A 25,747-nucleotide genomic window follows, 5' to 3' on the forward strand; every position below is an offset into this window, starting at 1 on the left:
AAGAGGAATATAATATAACACAGGAAACTAGCAGGCACAGATATTTAGGAAAATGCTTGCTTACATTAGCTGACCAGGTTCTCATCAATTATCAGGCTTAGAAAAATGACATGCAAACCCCTGAAGAGGAGGAGCAGACGATGTGACTTGTCAATATTGAGGGAAGTGTTCCTCTTCTGCAACAAAATAGGGCTGGCAAGATCATTTTTTTCATTATTTTTTTTTTCTTGTGTGATTTTGAGACACTATTGATCCCAGTAGGGAAATTACACTCTGCATTTAACCCATCCTAGCTGTGTAGCTAGGAGCAGTGGGCAGCCGCCATGCAGCAGCCGGGGACCAACTCCTGGGGCCTCATGTATCAGTCGTTACTATGGGCAAATTTGTTCTTACACACCCATGGGATTTTTTAGCCCTGAAGTTTGTCTCAGAGACCAGTGCAGAACCCGGGTAACCCCTGAATTTAGACACCGATTGGCTAACACTGATGTCTTTGCAGGCCTGGGTGATTGCTCGTTACAAGAGGTAGACAATAGATGTTAGTAGGAAGGAATTAAAAATAACCATCATGCTTTGCTACTGACCATCAGACAATCCTGAGGGCTAAAAAAATCCCATGGGTGTGTAAGAACAAATTTGCCCATAGTAACGACTGATACATGAGGACCCAGTTTTTTTGTCCATTGCCTCGGTCAGGGGCACAGACAGGAGTACTAACCCTAACATGCATGTCTTTTTTGATGGTGGGAGAAACCGGAGCACCCGGAGAAAACCCCCAGCAGACATGGGGAGAACATGCAAACTCCACACAGAAGACAACCTGGGATGACCCCCCCCCCCCCCCAAGGTTGGACAACCCCGGGGTTCGAACCCAGGACGTTCTTGCTGTGAAGCGACAGCGCTAACCACTGGGGCCACCGTGCTGCCTAATAATTATCTTTATATAAGCTTTGTTTAATGTTGGAGGAAAAAAGGCCTACATTGGCCCACTAAATTCAGCTCAACAGATGGCCTTCAGGCTAAATCATCAGAGCAGAGAGTTGCTGTAGTATCTGCAAATGACTACTTGTTAAAAGGACATAACATAAGCAATAAGAATAAGATGAATTTACAGTCATTATATTTCAATATTTTCCAAGTAGCCACGGCAAAAGCAAGATAATAACTCTGATTTTAATGGACTCAGCAGAGGAAACCACCTGTTCTTTGTGCCGACATTATTCAGTGAAAGCATTAAACTGGCACATCATTGCATATTATTCCTTACGGATGAAGGATTTCAACGCAAAATGCCGTACAGATTATTTATTTGGAAAAACGGCCATTTTGTAAGCAAAGGTCATAAGATGACTCATTTCCTAGTGAGCTACTTCAGCACCATTTCAGCAACGCGGATGTATTTGTTTTCAAACAGTGCACTTCTCATTTTAAAATGTAGGCCTTGTCGTCTGAATGTAGATGGTGCAAACTTTTCTCAGAGTCCAGCAAACTATTAAGTCATGTTGACTCGCACCAAATCTTTTTTTTTGGGGGGGGGGGGGGTTCCCCCCTTTTCTCCCCAGTTGTACTTGGCCAATTACCCCACTCTTCCGAGCCGTCCCGGTTTCCCGCTCCACCCGCCTCTGCTGATCCAAGGAGGGCTGCAGACTACCACATGCCTCCTCTGATACATGTGGAGTCGCCAGCCGCTTCTTTTCACCTGACAGTGAGGAGTTTCACCAGGGGGACGTGGTATGTAGGAGGATCATGCTATTCCCCCCAGTTCCCCCTCCCCCCCGAAAAGACTCCCCGACTGACCAGAGGAGGCGCTAGTGCAGCGACCAGGACACATACCCACATCCGGCTTCCCACCTGCAGACACGGCCAATTGTGTCTGTAGGGACGCCCGACCAAGCCGGAGGTGACACGGGGATTCGAACCGGCGATCCCTGTGTTGTTAGGCAACGGACTAGTCGCTATGCTAACCAGACGCCCCCAGACTCTAATCAATTCTAAGTAAAATGTGAAGCACATCTTCTCTGGGCACAGATTATCCACGCTGTACATTTCATTCTTGGTTTTTCCACTTTAAATGTGCCGCATGTTAAAGAATTTAGCATGAAACATCTCGGGGAACCTCAAATACTGCAAAGTACTGTGCTACACAAAGACATGTTCAGAAAACTACCCCCAAAAGTCTGTACTTCTTCTGCTTGTCCGACAGCAGCCTAGTCAAGCATCTCCAAAGCACTACTTTAGTTAAATCCTGCAGAACCGGTCTTTCTAAATGAAATAAAGAACATGAATAAGGCATTCTGTTAAATAATAAAAACATATATGAATGTTATATTCATGTTTATAATCTTTCTTTCAAAGCTGAACAAGCTTCCGTTGAACTGTGCTTCACAAATCTTGACACTCCCCGCAGTGCACAACTGCCCTTTTCCCAATCCCCATTTAGCACAGCGGGAAGGCAGAATCCCATGAATAAACTCTTTTCATCCAAGAAATTGTCAACAGAAGAATGACATGTAAAGCCCCGCTCTTCTCTGCCAACGTGTGTTGATGGAACCGATGCTGTCGAAGCCACAAAGACCACTGACAACACCAACCAGTAACAGCACCAAAATTTTTTTCAACAGAAACACAAAACATGTGCATATGTGTCACTCCCAAGACCTGAAATCTCTTACCGATGTACTGGTTCCACTCTGGATCCAGGTCAGCTTGGTTGGCCAGGCAGCCCTTCATGACGTTCAGACAGTAATTCTTACAGGGCTTAACCGTGGGCATCCCCTGGCAGAAGGGGCAGTACAGCATCTTGGTCAGCGCTCGGATGCAAGCCGGGATGCTGCTGACCTGCAGGGAGGACACAGTGTGAGAACAGCCACCAGCACCGCGCCAATACGACAGAAGTGAAAATAAACAAATAAAGAAAGAGAAGCATTAACCATTAGGTTCTCAGTGACATATAAAGAGCGATCCAGTGGGGTACTGACTAGGGGTGTAAGAAAATATCGACACACTCGGGTATCGCGATATCGTCTTTTGCAATACTGTATCAATTCTCAAAACCACTGTATCGATTTTTAATTGTTTACATGTAAAGATTCGTGACAAACATTTTGCGTTGCGTGTAACCCCACGACCGCTAGATAACAGTGTTGTCATCTATCTTCAGCCGTTTGACTCTTCCACGCCAACACAACGTAAACCGAGACAAGAAGTAGCATAAGCACAAAGAACACAGGCCTATGAAACAGCAATAAATCGCCTTTCTTACACTATCACAATATATCGCGATATATTGAATCGTAACCCCCGTATCGCGATACGTATTGCATCGCCAGATTCTCGCCAATACACAGCCCTACTACTGACCACATTCACACGGTAGCCATTTTGCTGTCACTTGACACTCAGGGTGGGAAACCGCAAGTGAACCGCTATATCTTACTGCTGTGTGCAAGCTTGTAACTCATACAGACATAAAGAATCAGAGAAAAGGTCCATTTCACTGACTCCCAACTGACAAAATCTAACAAAGGGGATGGATTTTAATATACGGAGACATGTCAGGCCATATTTCAAGGTAAACTAATCTTTGTTCAACCACTAGCTAGCGTTAAAGAGGCTGATTAAGAACACCTGGAAGTGCGCATGTCTTGGCAGCTTTATCACGTAGCACATAATTTTCTGCTAATGTGCTCAGAGCACACTTCTGTGTTGGACGTAATCTTCATTAACATTATATGGACATATGAATCACTGTAAACATAGACTATGCAACAACTACAACATCTCCGAAAAGTGTTAAGGTAAAAGATGACAGCCACCTTTATATTGCATTGTAAGCGTCTTAATCAGTCGCATTAGCAGTAAGCTATTACTACTGCTACTACTACTACTACTGGCTGCTTCCATTAGGGGGCGCCACAGCAGATGGCCTTCCTCTTTTCCTCTTCCCTGGCAGCTCCATATTCAGCATCCTTCTCCCAATATACCCAGCATCTCTCCTCCACACATGTCCAAACCATGTCAATCTCGCCTCTCTTGCTTTGTCTCCAAACCGTCCAATCTGAGCTGTCCCTCTAATATACTCATTCATAATCGTGTCCTTCTTCATCACTCCCAACAAAAATCTTAGCATCTTCACCTCTGCCACCTCCAGCGCCGCCTCCTGTCTTTTCATCAGTTCCACTGCTTCCAAACCATATAACATAGCTGGTCTCACTACCATCCTGTAAACCTTCCCTTGCTGGTATCCTTCTGTCACAAATCACTCCTGACACTCCTCTCCACCCACTCCACCCTGCCTGCACTCTCTTCTTCACCTCCCTTCTGCACTTCCCGTTAATTTGAACAGTTGACCCCAGGTATTTAAACTCAGGGGTTTCGGCTGCATATGTTTGTTTAAAGCATAGGGCGCTACTCCACATGCAGTTCTATGGTTCTCTACACTAACTGGAGATTTTGTGCCTTTCCATTGTCAAGGCATTGATCATCTGCAAAGCCATGATGTCCCCCGGTTCATAACATCAGTTTATCGATGAATGCACCTAGGACTACTGCTACCCATAGGAACAGCAGGATTTATTATCCAGGTTTACTCCTCTAGATCTGCTGTGTCCTGCTCTGTTGACTCCTGACAACGTTAACAGGATTACAGCAAGGACGATGTGGCTCTTCACCACTCAAAGACGATCATTCATTGTGGAGAGGCTATATTTTGCGCTTCACATGATGCTGGGGTGTATGGAGACCAGTCTAGGGCGCCACAAAAGGCCATCTTCCTAGATGGCCTATACTTAACCCCTTAACCCCTGGTCTCACAACCATCTTGTAAACCTTCCCTTTAACTCCTGCTGGTACCCTTCTGTCGCAAATCACCCCTGACACTCTTCTCCACCCACTCCACCCTGCCTGCACTCTCTTCTTCACCTCTCTTCTGCACCCCCTGTTAATTTGAACAGTTGACCCCAAGTATTTAAACTCATCTGCCTTTGTCACCTCTACTCCTTGCATCCTCACCATTCCATGGTCCTCCCTCTCATTCACATATATGTATTCTGTCCTGCTCCTACTGACTTTCATTCCTCTTCTCTCCAGTGCATACCTCCACCTCCCCTGGCTCTCCTCAACCTGCACCCTACTCTCGCCACAGATCACAATGTCATCCGCGAACATCACAGTCCACGAAGACTCCTGCCTGATCTCGTCCGTCAGTCCGTCTATCACCATTGCATAGCAGTAAGCTGTTAAGCTGTAGACCAATTTCTTGATATGAGGTACAACCTGGCATATTTTAGGTTTCCCACTAAGAGTGCCATGTGACAGCAAAATGGCCACCACCTGAATATGGTCAACTATGTGATTGAGCAACAGTAAAGAATTCTCAACCGATGTGATTGGCAACAACTGGGAATCAGTTATAGCTGCAGGAATGAAACGACATTAATACAGAATGTTCTCTGTTTAAACCTGGTACAACGACAAAACATAACTTTCCAGAGTGAGCACTCGCTTTGAACGTTTCAAACTTAAAGACAGTATTCAGATGCAAGATTCAAAGGAGCTGCAAAAGGAATTTTCCGAGAGGAATTTTTAAAAAGTGAAATGCACATCTGGTAAAATCGAGCATTGAGGAAAACAATTATAGTACATAAAAAAGGTGCATATGCAGCTAAAACTTCGGTCAATAATTGAAATATCAAGTTAGTTTAGCCATCTGAAGCCAAAGCTGCTGGGCAACAGGTAATGCGTCTCTCTGGTCTAAAAATACCAATGCAGACCGGGAGACGGAGACTAAGAGTCTGTAACTATCTCATCAGATTCCACAGAGAAGCAATTTTTCCCCCTCTTTCATATCCGGGAGTGGATGTGCACATGTGTGAGTGTTCTCATGCACACGGACGCACAAGTACATCTTTTTTCCTTTGTATCTGTGACCCAAAAGGCAGACTGGCAATGGTTGAAGACCATTTAAAACTGTAAAAATAGGACAGTGGGCGATATGAGAAGTTGAGAAATTGGAATATTTGTACATTTCAAGTTAAAGAGACACATTTTCATGTCTGCATATGTACGCAAATGGGCCGCTGCTGAACTTGAGTTTTCATTCATCACTTAGAGGAGTGATGAAACGTCTCTCGCTCAGTAAACGTTGTGTTCAGATGAACTGATTCACCTTTCTGTGATTTTCTTACCGAGCATGCACAAAGACGTAGAACTTTCATTATTCAATTTCCAGACGCCACGGTTCTTTCAACGTTTACATTTTTAACTACTTCTACCACTGTAGAATTTGCACTGCCATAGCTTTACATCCATCCATCCATTATCCAAACCGCTAATCTTGCTCAGGGTCACGGGGATGCTGGAGCCTATCCCAGCAGTCATTGGGCGGCAGGCAGGGAGACACCCTGGACAGGCCGCCGGGCCGACACACACACACACACACACTCACTCACTCACACACACACTCACACCTAGGGACAATTTAGCATAGCAGATTCACCTGATCTGCATGTCTTTGGACTGTGAGAGGACACCCATGCAGACACGGGGAGCACATGCAAACTCCACACAGAGGACGATCCCCAAGGTTGGACTACCCCGGGGCTCAAACCCAGGACCTTCTTGCTGCGAGGCGACCCCGCTAACCACTGTGCCACCACAGCTTTACAATGACACCGAATATAACAGGCTGCTTAATTTTAAAATGTCTAAATTTAATATTTTCTGATTATGATTTTATTGTTAACACATGCATCATTCTTACAAAACCCGGGTGGCTGTTTGCAGCACGCTCACATTGCCGGTATGACGGATGTGAGATCAGTGTATCGCTGAGACGTTGCCTCATCTCGGCGGGTCCCAGAATATCTCCTCAGATTTAGTCAGAACCAGTCGCAAAACAAGAAAGCACACCCCTGCCGTGAATCGAGAACAGGTGCAGAGTTGTCAAAAATTTTTTTTTGCAAAATTCAGTTGAGAGAGAGAAGAAAGCACCGAGAGAGAACGTTGTCATGTTCCAACCCCCCCACCCACCACCCCACCCCAAAAAAATGAAGAGTATCCTGAGATTTTAAAAATAAGGTGAGACTGAAGCACACGCTCTGCGGGGAAGTTTTAGTTCTGAGTGTTTTTTGACAGTCCATTTCTGACGTGTCTGGACCCCTTCCTCCCTCTTGGCCCACCGACGAGTACCTTCGACCGAGGAGCAGGGAAACATCAGACCAAATAGACTGCCCCTGAAGAACACAGGCTGCTGGCTCGGCTTGTCATGCATTTTACTTATGAAATGCCAGAGCCGACGTTCCTCTGAGGTAACACAGAGTGGACAGGAATCAGTTTTGGATGAGTTTTGTATGGAATGAGAGAAAACACCCATTAAGCGCTCGTTTAAACATAATTTGCATGGTTGGCATTTATTAGGGGGTCATCATTATTTATAACAGGTTTATCAATACTGGTCTTCATTACCTATTCCTTCTTCTCTGAGCTCTGAGGAGGCTTTGATCGTAAATGAAGCATGCTTTTTTCCATGCATGTCTCTACCTGCACATTTCCATCACTGGAGCTACATGCAGTAATAAGCTGCCCCCTTCAAGATGCACACTTCTGGTGATTTCTATACATGTAAGTCAGGGCATTTCCCTCTTTGGCATTACAGGTAGATTCTGACTCTTACGCCCCTTTTCCACTGCATGGTACCGGCTCGACTCGACAGGTGTCGTTTTCCATTACCGTAACAGTACTCCCCCAGTGTAGCAGGTCTGCATTGATTTTGGTACCTGCTCCGTTTTTTTTGGAACCTCGACAAAGGTGGTACCAGAAAAGTGGTAACAGTTACTAAAATGCCGGTACTTTCCAGTAATGGAAAACAAAAAAGTTGAGTGGAGTCGAGCCGGTGCCATGTAGTGGAAAAGGGGCATTAGTCTACCGATAGTCACTTTAAGTATTGAACCCAAGACCGTTTAGTATCAGTGGTTCCCATCGATTCCCTACAGAACATATTGTGGCACTGACACAGCGTTTATGTCGCAGACAAGAAATATATATAAATGCAAATAGAATTTGATATGATGAGGCGGAAAAACCTGAAGGGGAACGAGTGGTTCTCTACTTGTCTTTGAACATTTGGAATAAAATTAAAAGCTATTTGACAACTCTGCCCAACCGACCTATCAAAATGCGTTCCGCCATTTACTTCCTTGATCGCTAATGAAGACTGCGTTTTCAGGGCACAGAGAAGCGGGGCAGGCTAAGCTAACTGCTAGCCCATGCAGACCGGCAGTTCCAATAACACCGAGGGTGGTCTGGTGGTGGCCTCGCCGGGCGTTGACTGTTTTTGGTGTCGTTGTGTGGCGTGGGGGGAGGTGTGTCGCGGGTGTCTGGCTGGGAGAGCTGGCGTTGGATCGGCTGGGGGAGCACGGTCTGCTGCGTCCGGTGGGCCCAGGGACCACGGCCCCTGCCCAGAGCTGCGCCCAAAGAGGAAACACCGAGGGCGGCCTGACAGCTTAGCAGTTAGCTTAGCCTGCTAACCGCTAGCCCATGCAGACCGGCAGTTCCGACAGTCATCCTGGCTGGCGTTCATTCCCTTAGACCAGTGTTTCCCAACCCAGCTCTCAAGGACCCCCTATCCTGCAGATTTTAATTGTAACCCTGCATAGGTAGCCCTGCTTGTACTTACTCAACCAATCATCTCATAGCACTTAATTACGCAAGGTGTGCAAAATCTGACATAATTCATTGTTGATTGGTTGAATAACTACAACCAGGTACCTATTCAGTGTTGCAAAGAAAATCTGCAGGATAGGGGGTCCTTGAGGACCGGGTTGGGAATCACTGCCTTAGACAGTGATTTTTTTGCTTTGTTTGGATGTATGTGTTGGTTTGGATATGTGTGTTCTTGTATTTGTTATATTGTCTTTCCCCCTCTTTCTCCCTGATTGTTCAATTACCCCCATCTTCCGACCCGTCCCAGTCGCTGCTCCGCCCCCTCTGCCGACCCGGGGAGGGCTGTAGGGCTGTAGACTAACACTTCTTTTCACCTGGCAGTGAGGAGTTTCGCCAGGGGGACGTAGTGTGTGGGAGGCTCACACTATTCCCCCCAGTTCCCCCTCCCCTCTGAACAGGCGCCCCGACTGACCAGAGGAGGCGCTAGTGCAGCGAACAGGACACATGCCCACATCCGGCTTCCCACCCGCAGACACGGCCAATTGTGTCTGTAGGGACGCCCGACCAAGCTGGAGGTAACACAGGGATTCGAACCGACGAATCCCCGTGTTGGTAGGCAACGGAATAGACTGCTACGCTACCTGGACGCCCCTTTTGTCTTTGTGCTGCACTGCTGTGTGTGGGCCGGGGGAAAAGATATTTCGTTTCATTTCATGTACGCAACTACATGAAATAAAATGAAAAATAAAGTGTTCCTGAGTTGTGCAGACTTTTACAGACGCCCGGTGTGTTGTGTATTTCCTGGAGGATGGGGCCCCGGTCACGGCCATCGTTTGAACAATAATTAGCAGAGCCAGGTTGCACAGCTGACATCCCTCCCCATGTTACTTAAGGCAACATGTGTCCTCTCTATCCTGTTGAAGTGTTTCTCTCAGAGGGTGTCCGGGGAGCGGGGAGAATATTTTGGGCCTGTGTCTCCCGCTGCTCACCGCGGACCTTAATGGCAACGAACAGACACACTGCAGGGCACATGTACGCTAGCCACACAACGACACACAAAGATGCACAGTCAAGGACAGATTCCATTGTGTTCCAGTTTCTGCTAAAGGTCACATGTTCTATGCACAGGGGTCATGTGACAATCTGGACGCCAAGCACAGAAGAGCAAATTTATAAGGCGGATAATTCCTCACCATCACTCGCTCGGCAAATATTTGAGACGGGACCGAGGCGGATGTTTACACAAAGCTTTCAGGGTCTCATTTCGTGGCGCTCTTGTTCGGAAACCCATCAGCAGTGTGTATATAGAGGGTGGCAGCGAGCGAGGGAGAAAGCGGCCGTCTTTAAAAACAAAAACAAAAAAAAAACAAACTCGTCTTTTCATATCACGGTTCTTCTTAGCTTGGCGTTCCTCGTGGTGATTGTAATGTGGCACAGCCAAACCACCTCTGATCTGAAATGACTTCCGGTAACTAGGCAAAGGTTTTGAAGACAACCGGCAGCAGGGCGAAAGCATGCCCGAAACCCTCCGTGTGCATAACATCCAGGGCGTTCGGGTAGTGTAGCGGTCTATTCCGCTGCCCACCAACACAGGGGTCACCAGTCTGAACCCCCATGTCACCTCCGGCTTGGTTGGGCGTCCCGACAGACACAGTTGGCCGTGTCTGCGGGTGGGAAGCCGGATGTGGGTATGCGTCCTGGTCGCTGCACTAGCGCCTCCTCTGGTCGGTTGGGATGCCTGTTCGGGGGGGGGGGGGTTACTGGGAGAGAATAGTGTGATCCTCCCTCGCCCTGGCGAAACTCCTCACTGGCAGGTGAAAAGAAGCGGCTGGCGACATGTATCAGAGGAGCCATGTGGTAGTCTGCAGCCCTCCCCGGATCAGCAGAGGGGGTGGAGCAGTGACCGGGACGGCTCAGTAGAGTGGGGTAAATGGCCAAGTACAATAGGGGAGAAAGGGGGGGGGGGGACTCATCTTTTCGTATTGCAGTTATTTTTAGTTTTGAGTTCCTCATTGGTGATTGTAATGTTCATCCATCCATTATCCAAACCGCTTATCCTGCTCTCGGGGTCGCAGGGATGCTGGAGCCTATCCCAGCAGTCATTGGGCGGCAGGCGGGGAGACACCCTGGACAGGCCGCCAGGCCATTACACAGGGCCCACACACACACACATTCATACCTAGGGACAATTTAGTACGGCCGATTCACCTGACCTACATGTCTTTGGACTGTGGGAGGAAACCGGAGCCTCCGGAGGAAACCCACAAAGACACGGAGAGAACATGCAGACTCCACACAGAGGACGACCCCCAAGGTTGGATTACCCCAGGGCTCGAACCCAGGACCTTCTTGCTGTGAGGCGACCGCGCTAACCACTGCGCCACCGTGCCGACTGTAATGTGGCACAGCCAAACCACTTCTGATCTGAAATGACGTTCGGTAACTAGGCAAAGGTTTTGAAGAGACCCGTAGCTGGCGAGGCCTGCCCGAAACCCTCCGTGTGCATAACAAAGGTCATAATTGAATAGAACCAGATGAAGTATGATTATATCCATGCTAGACTGGGTTGTGCATGCTCCCTGGATTTAAACACTGAAAAATGAAGATCATTCGACAGATAATTGCAGCATTAATGTCATTACGTGCGTGAACGTTTATTCATTTTCCCTGCATTTCCATGAAAACAAAAATTGCTAGCTGGCGTATGAGACAAGTGTTCACGTGTGTGATCTGGGACTTCTAATTCATTTGCTCTGTGCTAATGATTTACTCAGGAAGACAGATGCAAGCATTTGATTAATGCCGAAATGTCAGGGGATAATTTTTTTTAGGTTTATTTGCAAGCACTTAAAACTTGTTAGCAATTTACGGTTGCCATGCACGCTTCGGTACAATATCACATGAAGCCGTTTCTCTTTTTTTTTGAGCCACACAGAACATCTCCTAATGCAGCCCTTCCTTAACGAGCCTGCTTTTCATGGAAACAGAGTGCCGGGTTGGCAAAATGTCGGCACCTTCACTCCCGTCAAACGGATTGCTGTCTTTACTGGGGGCATCATCCCACTGGGAGCACAGATATCATGACTATTATAACCCATTCAAAGAGGGGCTTTTACCAACACGGGGATCGCTGGTTCAAATCCCCGTGTTACCTCCGGCTTGGTCGGGCGTCCCTACAGACACAATTGGCCGTGTCTGCGGGTGGGAAGCTGGATGTGGTTATGTGTCCAGGTCGCTGCACTAACACCTCCTCTGGTTGGTGGGGGTGCCTGATTTGGGGGGGGAGGGGGAACTGGGGGGAATAGCGTGATCCTCCCATGCGCTACGTCCCCCTGGCGAAACTCCTCACCGTCAGGTGAAAAGAAGCAGCCGGCGGCCCCACATGTATCGGAAGAGGCATGTGGTAGTCTGCAGCCCTCCCCGGATCGGCAGAGGGGGTGGAAGCAGTGACCGGGACGGCTCAGAAAATAGGGCAACTGGCCAAGTACAATTGGGGAGAAAAAGGAGGGGAAACTCAGAAAAGAGGGGAAAAAAGGGGGCTTTTACTAAGAATCAATGATTAGATACGTCTCAGTAAGCCATCCCTCCCTTCAGAGAGAACAGGGAACAGGGGCAGGGACAGCATTTGGTTAATACTCTGGGATTTACATGGGCTTTGCCACATCGGGACGCAGGCCCAGGACATGGGCCTTGGCTTCCTCAAAGCCGCGATATGTTGTGTCTCCGAAGCCGTGAAGAGACATGATGTACTACAGCGACTACTGTAATTCAATAAACACCCTGACAGCAATAGGCTGGATGTCACATCTTATAGCGGCCCTGCCACCGACACCTCTCGCAGGGTGTCTTATTCCATTATGCTCACACCCGACCCCTCGTGATCAGATTAAACCCAGGGGGATCAAAGGGCTGCAGTCCCAGACACATGACCTGTGTCTTGGGTCCCTTTTGAAATGTCAGAGGTGAAGCCGGGACATACCAGCTACCCCCGGAGCCCACAGCGTGACTCACTAAACGCATACTAACAACCCATCTTAAGTGGGCTGCTCATAAATGCGGCTAAGCATTGCTACCGAAGTAAAAGGGGGGGGGGGTCTCTTGGGCAGCGAGACTCCATGTAAACACGGTTTAGAGCTCACAGAGTTCACTTCAGGGGAACCATCTACATTAAACAAACACCCCATGAGGAGGGTATTGATCGTATAGCTCATCGCCACAGTCATTCAGCGAGCCCCCCCACCCGCCCCCGTTTCTCCCTCCGTCACGATTTAAGGACCCCCACACTCTCGTTTATGTGCCGTACAGTAGGTCGATAATGAGTTGTAATGGTGATGATAATCCCACTTAACCGGCGCTGATGCAGCGGTGCAGGCAGTGCAGGGTGTCTCGCAATTCAACGCGTAGGGGCTCATCGGTGCATCTTTCACCACAGCGGCATGCATCAAGAAAAACAAAAACAGCCCCGTTGTCGAGCGCAGTGACTAACTCGGCGCCTTAGCCTCTTGCTTTTCCTTTAATCTTACTTTGTAGATGATCAAAACTACACACACTCCCGGGGCAGTACCATATACTGGAGAAGCCGCGTTACGATTACATCACATCAAACAGAATACCGAGGCTACGGCGCGATTAATGACTGCGTACCGGGGTTAACAAATATTGGGCAATGGAGATACCAACATCGACATTTCTTTTATCTACACATCATTGTCTAGATATTTCCGCCGAACAGTCCAAACACCTTTCCCCCAGCTTGTTTACTAGATGGACCCCGCGAGGCCAGCCTTGAGCCCCGTCTGCCTGCAAACAGGCACCATGGAGCGAGGAAACGGAGGAAACTCAGAAAACTATCAGCTAGAAACTTGTTTTGGATGCGCAGCTGGAGAAGAAACATAAATCTCAACGCGGAAATACTAATTGAGGCCTTGGGCTTGTAGAAAATTATGTAGGATAGACAGTTAAGATTTATTTTCACTCAAACCTCCTAAATCAAACCCAAAATAATTGTACACAGTAATAAGCAACTGATTTGTACCGGCTCCTCGCTCTGGATATATTCATTTGAAAGCTACTCAGCCATGACAGTGAAATTAGCCTCTATCGTCCTGTCAGTTCAATTTTTGGATGAGGACACGTGCACATTTACCTTAGATACTCTGTGGGCCACTTCCCGACCGACGGAGAGCCCCTGGACAAACGTGCGTGCGGCGATGAATGCCCGGGTAACCTGAGCCTTGAGCTTCCTGGGCACGTCTCCGAAGGGCTTGAGCTGGTCGGTGTACTTACTGATGCACTCCAGATAGTCCTCGGTGATGACGTACTGGGAGTTGAGCAGCGTGAACATGCGCTCCAGCAGGCGTGACCAGAAGTCGTTGAGCATCTCCTCCAGGTTCACGTTGCCTCCCGTGTAGTAGCGCTTCAGCTCGGCGAAAAGGTTCTGAAAGACCTCCGAGTTCTGCAAGTAAGGCTTGCCGTAAGTCCTTACGAACATCTCGTTGAGAGACTTCTCCGTGTTCTCCAGCAGCTCCAGGAAGAATTCTGTGTCAGGGGTGGGTGGGGGGTGGGAAGAGAAAAGTGAAAATTTACTCTCAGAGAACTTTTGTAAAACTTCTGTTTTTGCCACACAATTACAATGACCCCGTTTACACTTGGTTTTAAAATGTGTCTTTTTGCGATCGGTTCAGAAGTGGACGGCGCTAAATACAAGTGTAAACGACCACCAAAACGTTTTGTGAACCGGTTACTCAAACCACTTGCCGAGGTGGTCTGTAGTGTAAACGCTAATGCGTCCCGATGCGTCCCCAACGAGGACGTAACGGGAAATCTTCTTCTCCTTCTTCTTCGGAGTAATGAAATCTGATCACAAGTGGTCAGCAGGATGCATCTGGAGATGCATGATGGACACAGGTGTAAACGGCGATGTGTCTCGCTGTCCACTTGTGATCCGATCGCCCGAAACGCATTTTAAAACCAAGTGTAAACAGGGTCTATGTTTCCATGGATATGTCACAGTAAATAGATGTGGTGCACCTTATACATCCAAACATATAAATTCACATACATTCACTGACTCTCGCCTTCCAAAACAAGTCCTATACTCCCAGCTTCTCACAGGACAACGTGCCCCGGGAGGTCAAAAAGGTATAAGGAGCGAACATCAAAAAATGTCACACAGACCCTAAGACCTGGGAGGACACAGCAACCGACAGGACGACCTGGAGAAAACTTGTCCAGGAAGGAGCTGCACTTTATAATAATGATCTCCGCCGTGCTGCAGAAGACAAGCGCAGACTCGGCAAGGAGGGAGTTTCCACCAAAAAGGCCAAAACCAATCCCACAACTATCACCTCCCAGCCCTGCCCACACTGCACCAAAATATGCGGCTCCAGGATCGCCCTCTTCGCCCACCTGAAGACCCACAAGGACCAAGAAGGAGGACGGTCACGACCCCGAGTGCCCGCCGATGATGATGATGATGACATCCAAACATCAGGGGGAAAACTGAAAAACTGGTCTACTGAAATGTCATGATCAACCTAAGAAAAACTACACTAACTAAGCATGTCTGATTGCTGGATGGAGATCTGTTTAAAAAGATAGTCTCTGCTTGATTGCAATACCAAAAGCAAATGTACTTACAAACAAAGAAACCCAAAAATATAAATAAATAAAACGACGAGGGCGTTAAGAGGCTTCACATTTCTGTTGATTCCGTCTCCAGAAAACTAGTTTTGAAATTGCACTGGCAACTCTCGTCTCTGTGTTTCTGGAAAGCAATAAGCCTCATATATTTGTGCTGCAAGAGTTCTGTATTTGTCCAAGCCTCACCTGCAAACTCAGAGCACCTTCAGCCACTATGATAGAAAGGCTGGATAGAGCACAACTACTTCATATATACAGATTCATGCTTAAACATTGGCCCTTATATTGAAAGCATAAAGCCGTGAGATGGGGAACAATAAAATATATATATATAATTTTTTTTTTTTGCGTTACCATAGCTAGAATGCTATTATGTCTATGGGTTTTCATTGCAGTCTGACTGCCTGGATCATTCTCCTCTCGGAGCCCATCTCATTGTTTACCGCATGACCTCTGCGGCTGGCCAGAAACGGGGATGAGGTAATAATATTTTTACCATCTGCTATCCATTAAGATGGTCTTATCTTTCAAGGGCTCGGATTAAATTTAAATAGGATTCACAACATCTCCGTACCATTAAGAGCACGGAGGCAAGTAGCCGAAGACTAATCAGAGGAGACTGATAAGTTATCTCTTAAAAAATGTACCGGTGATCGCATCAAGGCCATTTCTACCGGTTGGCTGCAGTCTACTTCTGCAGACCCGCAGACCAAGAGCACATGTTCTTCACTGGGACTATGGCACCGTCCCCGACGCCTTGCTTTTAATCAACGAGTGTCGCTTAAGTAGCTGAAGTTGGGCCACGTCACGCGCTCAGACCGCCGCCACGGCTAATCTGTCAGAAGATCCATCCCTGCTCTCACAGATGTGCATGTTTCAAATTGCAGAATGGAATGGAGTTGAAGTGCTCATTAGAGCGCTGCAATGTGGGTGTCTGGGTAGCGCAGTGATCTATTCCATTGCCTGCCAACACGGGGATCGCCGGTTCGAATCCCCGTGTTACCTCCGGCGTGGTCGGGCGTCCCTACAGACACAATTGGCCGTCTCTCGGTATGTGTCCTGGTTGCTGCACTAGAGCCTCCTCTGGTCGGTCGGGGGCGCCTGTTCGGGGGGAGGGGGAACTGGGGGGACCAGCGTGATCCTCCCATGTGCTACGTCCCCCTGGTGAAACTCCTCACTGCCAGGTGAAAAGAAGCGGCTGGTGACTCCACATGTATCGGAGGAGCCATGTGGTAGTCTGCAGCCCTCCCCGGATCGGCAGATGGGGTGGAGCAGCGACCGGGACGGCTTGGAAGAGTGGGGTAACTGACCAGATACAACTGGGGAGAAAAGGGGGGGGGGGCTCTGCAATGCAGAGGAAATTAACAAAAATTTAGATTACTACCTAAGTATATAAGGACGTGTAACTCTTACGCTACTAAACTATGTCTGAAACAACTACATCAAAGTCTGCTTTCATTACAGAAGATATAATTCATGATTCAATCACTTAATACACACAAAGACAAAGCTTCATTTCCACCATCGCTCCTCCATCCGTTTTCATCACAATTAGTTATCCTCTGTGCGGTAACATCTCGGTTGTTTTTCATTACCGTGTCCCTGCACATTCCTGTGATGCCGTATAGTGTTAATTACTACGCTTATTCCGCGGGGAATTGGACCGAAATAGCATTTTGATTCCCGTACGGATTATTCACGGCCAGTTTACCGAGGGGAAAATGTGTTAAATGGAGATGAGCGTCACGCAAACGCCCGAGAACGTCGTTGACAACTGAATTATTTCAGACCAGTACAAACATTCTCTTTGATACAACTTTGAGGTTTGTGCACAGCGGTGCGTACCCGGAGCACCCGTCAGCCAAAAGCCACTGAAATAGAGAGGAGAGTATACCCACTTTCTCCTCGGTGAGCTACCCATCTAGACCACTGCATCACCGTTTGTGCATTTTTACTTAAAAACCAAACAAGACGGGCGTCCGGGTGGCATGGCGGTCTATTCTGTTGCCTACCAATACGGGGATTGCCGGTTTGAATCCCCATGTTGCCTCCGGCTTGGTCAGGCGCCCCTACACACAATTGGCAGCGTCTGCGGGTGGGAAGCCAGATGTTGGTATGTGTCCTGGTCATTGCACTAGCACCTCCTCTAGTCGGTATGGGGGCCTGTACAGGGAGGGGAAGGAACTGGGGAGGAATAGCGTGATCCTCCCACGCGCTACATCCCCCCGGTGAAACTCCTCACTGTCAGGGGAAAAGAAGCGGCTGGCGACTCCACATGTATCAACGGAGGCATGTGGTAGTCTGCAGCCCTCCCCGGATCGGCAGAGGGGGCGGAGCAGCGACCGGGACGGCTCGGAGGAGTGGGGTAATTAACCAAGTACAACTGGGGGGGGAAAAGGTGGGGGGGAAAAAACTCAAAAGTGTAACAAAGGCAAATATTTAATGATGCAATTTTTCATGAACCCCAGCTTGCAGACAGCACATATGTTAACATGAGGATATAACAGAAACTGCTGGTTTGAACCCAAACTTTGGCTTCATATATTTTTTCTTCCCATAATGGAGCTGTTGTTGTTGGACATAAGTGACATGTTTGGGTCTTTTGGGAGATAATTACAGTACATAACATGGCTTTTTTATCCACCACCGATGGAGTATTTTTTCCTTTTGAGCAGTATTAATGAGGAGGGATATACCATGTTTTTTCAGTTGGTACATTTGCAGTTACATACAAAAAAAAACAAAACAAAACAAAAAAAAAAGCTTTGAGGTTGACGACAGTACCGTCATTCTTCAGCACTCTTGAGACCATTCAAACTAAATGGGGGACTACAGTGTGCAGTAATTTAATTATGCAAAGTTTCAAGCCTGACTTGTCCTTCAACAACTCTACTTCATTAATGAAAATAGTCTGTGGTGCCGAGCGATATGCACTCTGATTAATGACAGCTTTGAGACTAATTTCATTAAGAATTAACATTTACGGAAGAAAAATATCTGTACCAAGTCAAGGCCCTTCCCCTTTGTATCAGCCGAGATATTAATTAAATAAAATCATCATAATTGAGGGAGACTTTATTGTTAGTGTGCTCAGAATATGCGACATAATTTTATGCAGTGTTTCCAGAATAATAAGGATTAATAATTAACTCTCACATTATGGACGAACTCACTATAATTCAGTGAATAAAACATTTAGTTAAAAAAAAAAAAAAAAAAGACAACTTGATATAATTACTCAAAAGCCATGAAAAGGATCATATTTCACAATGGCGCGTTAAAAAGGAGGAACATCAGAGATTACAACTTATGAGGAACGCTCACACAAAACCACTGATACATCTTCGTTATCAAGAAATTGGTCCAAATGAAGAACCACGAGATGGGAGGATGCTGATCCTGGAGGACACTGATCCTGGAGGACGCTGATTCTTGAGGGTACTGATCCTGGAGGATGCTGATCCTGGAGGATGTTGATCCTGGAGGATGCTGATCATAGAGGACGCTGATCCTGGAGGACGCTGATCCTGGAGGACGCTGATCCTGGGGGACGCTGATCCTGGAGGACGCTGATCCTGGGGGACGCTGATCCTGGGGGACGCTGATCCTGGGGGACGCTGATCCTGGAGGATGCTGATTCTTGAGGGTACTGATCCTGGGGGACGCTGATCCTGGAGGACGCTGATCCTGGGGGACGCTGATCCTGGAGGACGCTGATCCTGGAGGACGCTGATCCTGGAGGACGCTGATCCTGGGGGACGCTGATCCTGGAGGGCGCTGATCCTGGAGCGTCTGGCGGGCCGGGTTACTCGCCCGACTTGCAAGGAGTTCATTGCAGGTTTTGCTGATGAAGCCCAGTCTGGCTCCCGTTCCTCGGAGCTGTGCAGAGTCCAAACAGAGCCCTGCTCACTTTGTCTATGGCAAATCCTGTCACCGGAAAATGGAGCCGCTCTGTATTCAGCGTCGCTCGTCCGGATGTCAGAGATGTCACTGATTTCCTGCGACCTCCTCGAAGGAAGCATCGCTATTGTAAATCTAGGAGCTGCGACGAGGGGAAAATAAGCAGGCTGTGCACCTTCCGTGCACAGGCACGCTAGATTCATGGAGATTTGGGAGACGAGGCGAGACTCTGGCTTCAGATTGATTCGGCCTTTAGTGCATGACCGACTGAGATCGCCGTGGACGGACTTGACAGCTGCTGTGCGCATTCATTAAAGCATCACAGCGGGGAAGTGGCCTGTTGACAGGAGTTAATGATGGCAAAATCTTGTGAAATGTGACGAACAGCCTCCTTATATACGGGGCTTCTCTTAACCAGTCCACCGTCCCAAGTAATGGAGCAGAAACAATTCAAGGTAGGCATCGACCTGACAGATGTTCTCGGGATATTACCAACAAAACATTTTCCCTTTGGTTTCAAAGTACACTCGAAAGCGTCTGCACTAATACAGTAGCCCAGCCGCCCCTGATGTAAATCAACCCACGTTAATGTTTACCGGCGGCAGAAGTTTTACTCAGATTGAAGATTCACGTGCGGGAAGTAAAGCGTAACTCGGTAGAGGGAAGCAGGCGTGAGGTGACAGGAAAAGCAGGGTGACAGCATAATTAATGGTACGCGCGGGAAAAACAGCGGAGTGGCCGCTCGCCGACATTCGTCATGGCTTGGCAGATCATTTATCAGCCCTCCTATCGCTAAAATGGTGCAGCCTCACCACTGACCCAACACATGGTTATCATTCAGCGATGCCTGTGCGTTGACGTTGGAGATTGCCATCAATTACAAAGCAAATCCCTTCGACGGCATCTTCCGGCATCACTTATCCACAGATAATACACGGAGGAAACCTATCGAACAGTTTAATAACCTTCTGAAAAAACATAACAGTTGTGGAAATGGAATGGATCTTTTTCTCTTTTTTTTTTTGATTTTGAGATACTTTATTGATCCCCGTAGGGGATTTACGCTCTGCGTTTAACCCAGCCTGGCTGTGTAGCTAGGAGCAGGGGGCAGCCTCCGTGCAGCGCCCGGGGACCAACTCCAGTTCGTCTTGCCATGCCTCGGTCAGGGGCACAGACAGCAGTATTAACCCTAACGTGCACGTCTTTTTTTTTTTTTTGGAAGGTGGGGGAAGTCGGAGCGCCCGGAGAAACCCACCGCAGACACGGGGAGAACATGCAAGCTCCACACACAGGATGACCTGGGGGGTTTGAACCCCCCTTTTGATAGGCCAGTGTGAAATCTTTCTCGGTCCTATTCTTCCCCCCCCCCTTTTTCCCCCCCAATTGCATTTCGGCCAATTACCCCACTCTTCCAAGCCGTCCCGGTTGCTGCCCCACCCCCTCTGCTGATCCGGGGAGGGCGGCAGACTACCACATGCCTCCTCCGATACATGTGGAGTCGCCAGCCACTTCTTTCCACCTGACAGTGAGGAGTTTCGCCAGGGGGACGTAGCACGTGAGAGGATCACACTATTCCTCCTGGTTCCCCCTGCCCCCCAATAGGCGCTCCGACCGACCAGAGGAGGCGCTAGTGCAGCGATCAGGACACATACTCGCATCCTGCTTCCCACCCGCAGACACGGCCAATTGTGTCTATAGGGATGCTCGACCAAGCCGGAGGCAACATGGGGATTCGAACCGGCGATCCCCGTGTTGGTAGGCAACAGAATAGACTGTCACGCCACCCGGACGCCCTGCCTGGTCCTACTCAAATGTGCACTTGAAAACAAAAGTTTACGAACTCATTGATTCCCAAGTCTTTGAATGAATTTATCAGGAGGCTTCTATGGGTCACGTGGTTCGTTGTTCTTCTGACAGCAGACTGTTACTTCCAGCAGTGGCACTATTGGTCCTCTCCTGCAGCACTACACCCAACAAAAGAGGGGTGGGGCAGCTGCTGAGGGGGGCATATGTTGCCCTATGTTCAACAGAACTGCCTGGTGTAAGGCACATGGTGCCTGTGTGCTCCTCTCCTATCTTTCATCCTCTATCTTTCATGCATCTGCATGAAACCAGCACTTTTGCTGCCAGGGGAACGGCTTCCAATTCCTGCTGTCACTCAAAAGGTGGGTCAGTGATTGGTTTGATGGGGGAGTGCTTGTCTGGAGTGGACTGTTCTGAGTGCTGTGTCACCGTCGTTGAGAACATGACAGATTGACCTTTTATTTCTCCACTGCCTTGTGATATTTTTTTTTCCTGAGTTGCCGTTGCGTCTCTCACATACTGGCAGTTAAAAGCAAGAGGGGAAAAAAAGACATCCATCCACAACTTCTAAAACAGGAAGGAAAAGGCAAAGGATTCATTTTCCTTGTTCCTTAAGGTGACCCAAATCTCTACATTCAACTCCCTAATCAAGAGGGCGAACTTGATGATGTTGATAGTTTGCTGGTTTATCAATTTATAAGGACTGGGATTACAAATTACATAACAAAAGAAAAAAGAAAAAATTGGTGGCGCAGTGGTAAGTGCAGTCACATTAAGAAGGTTCTGGGTTCGAGCCCTGGGGTAGTCCAAACTTGAGGGTCGTCCCGGGTCGTCCTCTGTGTGGAGTTTGCATGTTCTCCCCGTGTCTGTGTGGGTTTCCTCCGGGTGCTCCGGTTTCCTCCCACAGTCCAAAGACATGTAGGTCAGGTGAATCAGCCGTACTAGATTGCCCCTAGGTATGAATGTGTGTGCGTGTCGGCCCTGTGTGATGGCCTGGCGGCCTGTCCAGGGTGTCTTCCCGCCTGCTGCCCAATGACTGCTGGGATAGGCTCCAGCATCCCCGCGACACCGAGAGCAGGATAAGCGGTTCGGATAATGGATGGATGGATGGGATTACAAATTACATTGGAACACATTTCCCAGTGCAACCAAAGTGTTCCAACTGTTGGCCACTGAGAGTCCGCCGAGGGGGCTGAGGGTTCGACACCTTTAGGTACCGCCTCAACAGGGGCTGTAGATTGAAGGAGAATTGTTACCTGTCCATTTTCATTCTAATCATTTTCAGGAAGTTCACGGAATTGAAATAGCAACCCTCCAGTCCATTCTCGTCCCACTTCATCATATATGGATTTTTTTCCCCCACAGCGTCAATATAATGTCCAAGGTCAGTGTCTGTATGAAACATGGTGGATTCACTGCTACCTAACCTTTACCATAAACCACTACTAGCCCCATATGTAACCCCATCTCTTGGTAGCCTCCTGGTACTCTGAGATGGAGATACATTAGCGTACTATAGGCAGATGTTGGAAATAAATCAAAAAGATCACTTTTTTTACCTGTTTTCAATCAACTATTGCACCTTTGAAGGCATTTTTATGATCTCCAAGGCCTCCTGCCAGTGGGGTAAAATTTTTATCCGGGGTCAAACAAATGCCTAATCCAATATTTCAATGTCCATTGCTCTTTATTTTGAGTTTGAAGATGGTCCGTCTGCTCTCACACAGCAGGCACAGCCATCTTTGGACGTCGCTGTACATTACCGTAATGTACAGAAAATAAGTGCAGCAGGCAGCCATTTTTGGACATCGCTGTATGTTACCGTACGTACAGAAAAGAAGTGCAGCAGGCAGCCATCTTTGGACACTGCTGTATGTCACCGTAACATACAGAAAAGAAGGGCAGCAGGCAGCCATCTTTGGACGCTGTACATTACCGTAACATACAGAAAAAAAGTGCAGCAGACAGCCATCTTTGGGCGCTGTATGTTACCGTAACATACAGAAAAGAAGTGCAGCAGACAGAGCCATCTTCAAACTCAAAATCAACAGCGCAGGCCAGTGAAACATTGGATTTAAACACGGGTTTCACCCCGGCTAGACATTTTACCCCACTGGCAGGACTGCGGAGAACCTTTAGGAACATGAGCATGCCTTCAAAGATGCAATACCTGATCGAAAACCGGTAAAAGTGACCTATAGCAAGCTAATGTAACCCGATCTCAGAGTAACAGACGGTTACGAAGAGACAGGGTCACATATGGGGCTAAACCACTACCTAACCTGTATGGTCATTAATATTCATATATCAAGCAGAAAGTTTAACAGCAGAGTCTATGGAACACCCATCATGTCTCATACAGATGCTAAAGGGTACCTTGCGTGTCATATATCGATGCTTTGGCAAAAATGCTGATATATGATGCCATGGGATGAGAATGCATTTTTGGCCCAAGTCTCCAGGACTGATGACAACATACGTATGGTGGAGTCCATCTGCTTGTTTGTTTTTTTTCAATACATATTTGCAAAAGTTCGTATGGGTTTCCTTAATAAATTGCCAAAGGAGTTTTTAGCCATTAATAAGGGTATTTGAGAGTCAGTAACTCCACATAAGATCAATTGTGGAGAACGGACTCCATTAATATTCCGTTTGGCTCCACAGCCCCATGGTGTTGGCGATCAGTAGAGGGCCAACAATTGATTAGTAATTAAGACCCCTGACTTTGTCTTTAATGAGCTAGGTGGGAGAGAATTCAGTGCGTCTCCTAATTCTCTAATATCTCTGAGTGGAGGTATTGTTTCCTGGGGTCTCGGGGTACGGATTACGGGCAAAGCACTGGAAATATAAAAGGACAAGCTGTTAACAAGCATAAATTAGGAAACAGAGGGAAATTATAATATATTACAGCAACAGAGGCTGTATTATTGGCATTGATCGCTGAGACGCTGTTGTTTTCTCTCTTAGCTTGGCGCAGCTTCTTTACTGCGGAGCCATGGCTGGGGTGCTGTGGGATATTTCTGTATTTCTGCTTGGATGGTCTTGGCATAGTGGAGACTGTGCCCTCTTACTGTGACACATAGGCCGCAGTGTCAGGTAAGCGTGGGCTGGCCTGCTACTGTCAGCCACGCTAAAGCTCATAGCAGACTGCACGAAGACCGAGACACACACAAACATACCCTCCGTGTAGGTGGTAATTCATAACCAGGTGTTAAACGCATGGTAAAGAGGCTCTAAATCATCACATGTTCGTAAATCGCCCGGAGAGAGACCCGGAAAGAAACACTTCTGGCGGCTCAAATATCAGGGTGAGGGCCTCCCACCCTTCCATGTTTCTGTTATATCCGCTTACAAGATGTAATAACACTCGGAATCTCTAAACGACCAAGGCTCTAACATTCTAATCAAATTGGCAAAAAAAAAAAAAAGGCTGAAAATCCACATCTGGCCGTGAATGACTTGAATTTCAAGTGGCGCAGGTCAGCAGAGACCCTCAGCAGACACAGAGTCTCCTGACAGCAGAACGCTGTAGAGCCGAAACCTGCACATGGCATCTGCCTCGACACTGATGAAATTATGGAGAGTGGCAGTCGGTCCCTGGAGGAGGAGGGGTGCCCGGAGTCATGCATCTAAGTGCTGTTGGTCAAACCCCATTTCCTCCTTCACTGGAGCCCTACTCATGACATTCACTGTACTGACAGCGGCCGATCAAAATAACACTTATTTATTTATGCATGCTTCCAGGAATCATATGTATCCCGAAGAAGTATATTACTGGAAAAAAGCAAAAGACAGACATACCCCCGGCATCCTGACATTGAGTTTCTTGGCAATAGGCAATCATTTGAGAGTTGTTTGCTGTAACCCAATAGCGTCTGTTTCATATAATACATGGGACAGTTTGAAAAGAGTGGGCTAAGAAAGACATCGCATTGACAACCGAGTAACCCCATTAATCACTCAAATATTATTTAGCTGCTCACATGCGATATGTGGAAAACTGCCTTGTTTTGGAGAAAAGTGAACCCATTGCCTCCTGATTTTGGATCAATGACCTCTAAAAATTTCCATACAGAATTTTAGAGGCGAAAAACTGGGTGATGGAGAACGGCTAATGCCACACTGCAGTTCAATACTTCAAGTTACAAGTTGAATTACATGGACCTTTTTTTTTCCAAATTTTTTTAATCCTGTTATTGTTCTCGGGTTTAGAACCAGAATTTATGATCGTGAATACACGTGAGCACGATGTGGTATGAAGTGAGTTTTTCATGATTTCTGCAAGTGGGGGGATGTACTCAGATCAACCTTTGACATGGTGTCCCTTGGCTGTCACAGCATTTATCCAATCAGAGTCGCATTAGAAGTAGGGTTAGGGTCGGGGTTAAGGTTCAGGTTAGTCCAAGGTCAACGTATATCAAATGTCCGCCTGCTAACATCTGTCGCTTGCAGGAATGAGCGCATGCATATAAGTGATCTATAATTAATCACCGAGGCTGAGTTTGCAATCACAGGCTTTGGTTCTGCCACGTCATGCATAACGCAACAGTAAGAGAGTGTGGACCAATGAAAATGAAAGACAATTTCATGTGTTCTGGAATTACAACATGCTATAGAGTATTGTAGGTTGCACTTAAAAGTTGTTGAGGGCAGTAATGGTACCTGCAGACCTGCAGCAACTCAAGATGATTTTTTTTACTGTTTGGTGGCTATTTCTCCCCCCCTCCCCTTTTCTCCCCAG

At 47.6% G+C, this 25,747-nt stretch overlaps 1 protein-coding gene across 1 annotated transcript in view; it reads right to left on the reverse strand.

Moving 5' to 3' along the window:
- The window catches only part of LOC130120473 (glypican-6-like), a 117,412-nt gene that overhangs the window by 57,843 nt on the left and 33,822 nt on the right, over positions 1-25,747 (reverse strand). The window contains exons 3-4 of the mRNA XM_056289022.1: positions 13,808-14,199; positions 2,673-2,838 (exon numbers count right to left, since the gene is read on the reverse strand). Of these exons, the coding sequence (XP_056144997.1) occupies positions 2,673-2,838; positions 13,808-14,199 (558 nt within the window). The remainder of the gene's footprint in view (positions 1-2,672; positions 2,839-13,807; positions 14,200-25,747) is intronic.

Source organism: Lampris incognitus, chromosome 11 (assembly GCF_029633865.1).
Source record: "Lampris incognitus isolate fLamInc1 chromosome 11, fLamInc1.hap2, whole genome shotgun sequence".
Taxonomy (NCBI): domain Eukaryota; kingdom Metazoa; phylum Chordata; class Actinopteri; order Lampriformes; family Lampridae; genus Lampris; species Lampris incognitus.